At 31.7% G+C, this 5,351-nt stretch overlaps 1 protein-coding gene across 3 annotated transcripts in view; it reads left to right on the plus strand.

The window, feature by feature from the left end:
- The first annotated feature begins 436 nt into the window (after window positions 1-436).
- LOC111700356 (RE1-silencing transcription factor) overlaps window positions 437-5,351 on the plus strand; it is a 6,851-nt gene continuing 1,936 nt past the window's right edge. For all 3 annotated transcript variants that reach the window (XM_023471238.1, XM_023471239.1, XM_023471240.1), the window contains exons 1-7: window positions 437-779; window positions 848-934; window positions 1,495-1,569; window positions 1,937-2,070; window positions 2,218-2,868; window positions 3,544-3,635; window positions 3,939-4,038. In XM_023471238.1, coding sequence (XP_023327006.1) covers window positions 579-779; window positions 848-934; window positions 1,495-1,569; window positions 1,937-2,070; window positions 2,218-2,868; window positions 3,544-3,635; window positions 3,939-4,038 — 1,340 coding nt within the window. In that variant the 5' untranslated portion in view covers window positions 437-578. The remainder of the gene's footprint in view (window positions 780-847; window positions 935-1,494; window positions 1,570-1,936; window positions 2,071-2,217; window positions 2,869-3,543; window positions 3,636-3,938; window positions 4,039-5,351) is intronic.

Here is a 5,351-nt window from a genome sequence, read left to right on the forward strand (position 1 = left end):
CGGTGTAAGTCGGGAATTGCCATCTTTGCATGGAGGGCACTTACGCTTAGAGTCTCACAAAGAAGGGGTTAATAAACTTTTTGGTCAAGCTAAAGCATTAAACTGTACAGGGGGACAGGGGTGTATAAGAATTACAACCCGGGGGGTGGTGGGGTAAAAATCCGACATCAAGTTTATTTTATCCTTATGAATACTTTTTGCTTATAAAAATAACTATTTTCCTCTATAAATCATCTTTTTGCCTTACTTTAGTAAAGAAAATTATCAAATTAAAACGTTTGCGCAACATTCGAAGTATCCCTAATGTTTTTTCCAATTGCATTATGTTATTACTTAGTACTAATGTCATATTTTTAGATCTATTGCTTTTTGTTTTTCTCAAACACAAAATCAAAATCCCGAATTCAACTTTTTAATGTTTTTTTCTTTTAAAGGTTGTTCTAGTCTCAGTGAATTATAAAATTCGGCGGAAATCCGGAGAAGAAAATCCTGTTCAGTTTTCACTTTTCATCGATAGATCCGCAAACCAAGATGAAAAATCCACCAAATCTCCGCGAGTCTTCCAAAATTTATCCAACATGGCGGCATCATCCTCTCCCTCATCGCTTCCGACCAATACAAAGCTAGAGTGCGAGTGCTGTGGTAAAAAGTTTAAAAGCATGCAAAATCTGACTGGGCATGTTACAAAATATCTTTGCAAGTTCAAATGTACACAATGCACCTACACCTCTAACGTCAAGTATAATCTTAGGACGCATTTTCAAACTGAACACACCCGGGTAAATATTCATTTTTTAATTTACTTTTTTTCGGATTTCATTACAATTTTTGATGTGATTTATTTCAGGGTCCAGTTTTTTTCTGTAGTCATTGTACAAGTTCATTTAATACTCTGCAGTTGAAGCAAGTTCATGAATACATTAGCCATCCAAAAGTAAGAAATAATTTTGTAATAATAAGGCATATTAATTATAGTAATAACTATCTCCCTATTTTAATTGAACCATAAATGTATCCAAAAGAAACTCTTTGTCCATACCACAGACTTCACAGACTGCACATACACTCTACCTGGATAGGCTAAGCAGGCCTATAGTGTCCCGGCACGCCATGCTACGGTTCCATGTAATGTTTTTTGACTGACATCTCACGGCCACATGTTGCAGTCAGGGGTTAAGTTTTACAACTTTTAAATAATACTTCTATTTTAAACATAACGTTTATGAATATTGTCTATTTTTAAAGATTTTGCATTTCCTATTGAAAGGATCCTTAAATATCCCTGAATAAAGATGTCTCCTGATTGGTCGTGTACAGTACTTGTAAACAATTGAACATGCTGTGGAAAATATCGCATATTATAGGTGTTAATCGATCTCTTTAATTCTCTTATCTCTGGTCTACACATTATTTAGAATGCAGATTTGACCCAAAGAACTTATTTTAATGTTGAAGAAACTAAAAAAAATTTCCAACTAATTTTTATCATTGAAGGCAAAGCCGGTCAAAGAAAGATGTGGTAAATGTTATCGGAGATGTGGAACCAAAAAATCTCTTCAAAAGCATAAGGAAAACAATTCATGCACTAACAATTAATTTAATTCCAAAACCCGTGAAATTAATGTCATTTTTGTTCTTCCATTTACTTACGAATTTTGAACTTTAAATTGTTGAAACTGATATAAATAATAAATAAAACAGTCACCCCTCAATGTTCAGTGTTCAGGAAGCATAGAAAAATAAAAAAATTAATACTTTTAGTAAATGATAAAAATAGAAAAGAAATTTTGAGAACTTAAAATTATTTCCCCCCCCCTGCTCAGTGCAAGGGGTAGGGTACTCTTAACAAAGATTATTAAAAAGATACAATATTGCCCAAATCATTTGTCACTTTAGCTTTTGTTCCTTTTTTCCTGTGATAATGTTTTGCTTCCAGCTGTTTTGTGTAAACCGACCTAGCTACAAATGTGATCTCTGCGACTTTATTACTCTAAAATTCAAACCTCTGAAAAATCACATGAGGACAAGACACAAATTCGATCTTCTATTTAGTGATATTGATAAGTATAGGTAACTTTCTTCTTTTTACATTCTTCTTTTAAAATTTAAAATAAATCCTTTTAAATCCTAGTATTTTGAAGATTTAATGAGATATTCTACAGGATGACACTGCACACTCAGAAGTGAAAGTGAAGAACTCAAATTATATATTTTTAGTGTACCTGTTCTCAAACCAGATGGATTATCAGGAGATCCTGGACATGAAACTCCATTAGTAAAACATACTTCTGAAGACCTAACCAAAGAATATGACTTTAAAGAAACAACAGTAAACGCTAACTCTGAAGCAGTCAATGAAGAAAGTGATGAAGAAGAAGAAATGGTTTCAAAGAATTCTGAAGTAGCAAGGAAAGAAGATAATTCCGAAGAAGCTCTTGTAGCAAAATATTCTGAAGAGATGAAAAACAAAGATGACTCGGAAAAAGAAACTGAAGTAAATGATTTGGAAAAGGCTTCAGTCCAAATCACACCAATTTGTAAAATACAACAAATAGAAACTGAAAAAAGAAGAAAAAGTTTATCAAAACTTCCTCAAGCTGATCTAATTGATTCTCAACGTAAGGAAGAAACAAGTACATTTCCTAATGCTTCAATACATCTGAAAAAAGATAGATTATTCTTTAAATCAGATAAATACCTTAGAAAATGCTTAAAAAATACTCAGTCTTCTTATAAAATTGGTTTAGCTCCTTCAGCGACTATCACTTCTGGACATTTTGATGAACCCCCAGAGGAAATCAGTTTCAAATCAGAAGAGAATATTGATGTTAAAGATGCTGATAATGATGGGTCTATAGGTTCAATTAGGTAATACCTTTGTCTTTTTAAAAAATTATTTTGATACAGGGCTAACCACAAAAAATGAGAATGTTAAGACAATCTGAAACTTTTTAAATTTGACGAATCCGAGGTTAATTAAGGACTTCGGCGTTGAATATAATCTTTTTATGGCTTATCCAATGATAAGGCAACAAAAAAAGCAGTTTAAATTTGCAGCTATAAGGATTTTGAGACAGCACAAATTCGGTGTAATCGTCTCATCCCTTGTATATAGCCCTGTAGTTTAGGTAATTTTAGGTTTTAAAGCAGTGCTTAGGATCCGGATCCGTTGGATCCGCAAGATTTTGGCTTCCTGAATCCGGATCCGCAAAAATATGCGGATCCACAAAAATATCAACCAAAAACTGAAAAAAAAACTTTTTTACTTCTTAAACCCAAATCTGAACTTTTGAAATAAGAGAGATTATAAAAATTTACTCATTTCTGAATGGTTCGTCAAGTTTTAGGATAAAAATAAGCGAAAAAAAAAAATAAAAATATTTTTGTAAAAAAATTCATTAAATCTTAAAGAAATGACCTGGATCCGGATCCATTTTTTTCCAGATTCGCATCAAAATTAAATGGATCCTACGCACTGTTCTTAAGGATCATCTTTACATGGTGGGTGACTTGAAATTACGCTCACAGTCTCTTTAATTTCAGGTCTGCAGTATATGTATGTCCTTATGATAAACTGATGTTTAAAGCAGTCAACCAGTTTCATCTTCATCTTCATGCCTTTCATCTTGATATGGGTAATTTTTTAAGTAAAAGCCTTTCTTCGTTTTTCTTTCCTTTTGAAAAAAAAATCTATTGTTCATTTTCATCTTTGTATTAACAATTTGGATTTCCGCATTATTCAGCAAAGGTATTTCCTATTTAATTTCGTCAACTTATCATTATAGTTCATTCAAAACAACTTTTGAAAAAAATATGAAATTATATATTTAATATTGTAAAAATCAGGTTAGAATTGATTCAAACAACTTTTTGTTAATATATCTTATTCTTTGGTTACTTTCCCGTTCAATAATAGAATTGGCTTATCTTTAATTTAGAGTCAACAGATGTAAAGTGTCCAATTGGAAAGGATAATTTTACTTGTACATGCGGAGTACATGTGAACTGTAGACAGAGCTATATATCTCATAAATCCAGGTATTTATTGTACTTGCACATGCGGAGTACATGTGAACTGTAAACAGAGCTATATATCTCATAAATCCAGGTATTTATTCTTGTACATGCGGAGTACATGTGAACTGTAGACAGAGCTATATATGTCATAAATCCAGGTATTTATTGTACTTGTACATGCGGAGTACATGTGAACTGTAAACAGAGCTATATATTTCATAAATCCAGATATTTATTCTTGTACATGCGGAGTACATGTGAACTGTAAACAGAGCTATATATCTCATAAATCCAGGTATTTATTCTTGTACATGCGGAGTACATGTGAACTGTAAACAGAGCTATATATCTCATAAATCTAGGTATTTATTCTTGTACATGCGGAGTACATGTGAACTGTAAAACTGTGAAAAAATCGTTTATAGAAAATACATTGATATCCCTTTTAGACAAAAAAAAACTTCTTTGCATACTTCTCATGAGCCTCCATCTTGATCGCTTAACATCATTGTAGATCGCTCAACATCATTCCCAGTTTGTAGCGATAGATGTATCGATCCAAAAATCCAATAAGGTTTTTAATTTATCGGAATGTTTTTCATAAACATTATCAATAAACAACTTCCTTAAAGGATAGTATTTTTCGCAACATTTCAATAAATCGCAAACACCCATGATCTCAAATGTGCAGCTCTATAAATCGCGGGGAAAGAAATCTACAAGATATATATCCTTGCTGCACTTTTAACACACTCTAAATCGGAATGCTTCTCATAACCTTTCTCGATACTTAACGCCAAGGCAAATTCGTCCTAATGAGCGATTAACTTGTAATTATATGCATGACAAATAAATTTATGTTTGATCCGTTGAGTTTCTTGACTAATGTCGTCATTGATATGCAGTAAGAAATATGCTTAAGTCTTATCTCATGAGTTGATTGAAAAATGTCGTCATTGCTGTACAATTTTAACTTTTATAGAAGAATTAATATAATACTGTTTATTTTAACACACATTAAATACATAAATGTAATTTCCGTTTATTATCACTGTGATATATTCAATATATAATATCCAATATTAACCTCTAAAACTATACGGAAAATAAAAAATATTTAGTTTTAACCAGTTTTAACTGCAAAAATGTTGAATATTTAATTTTTATTTGTTTTTAATCAATTCTTGACCTAACTTTCCGTAAATCAATTTTTACTAAAATGAGTATTTTTCAATGATTGTATTTAAGTTGTGTAAACTTTAAGCTCAAGTTTATGCACGAATACAAGAGTAAACTTTAAGCTCAAGTTTATGCACGAATACCTACTGGAGATG

The sequence above is a fragment of the Eurytemora carolleeae genome, unplaced genomic scaffold (assembly GCF_000591075.1).
Source record: "Eurytemora carolleeae unplaced genomic scaffold, Eaff_2.0 scaffold311, whole genome shotgun sequence".
NCBI classification, from domain to species: Eukaryota; Metazoa; Arthropoda; class Copepoda; order Calanoida; family Temoridae; genus Eurytemora; species Eurytemora carolleeae.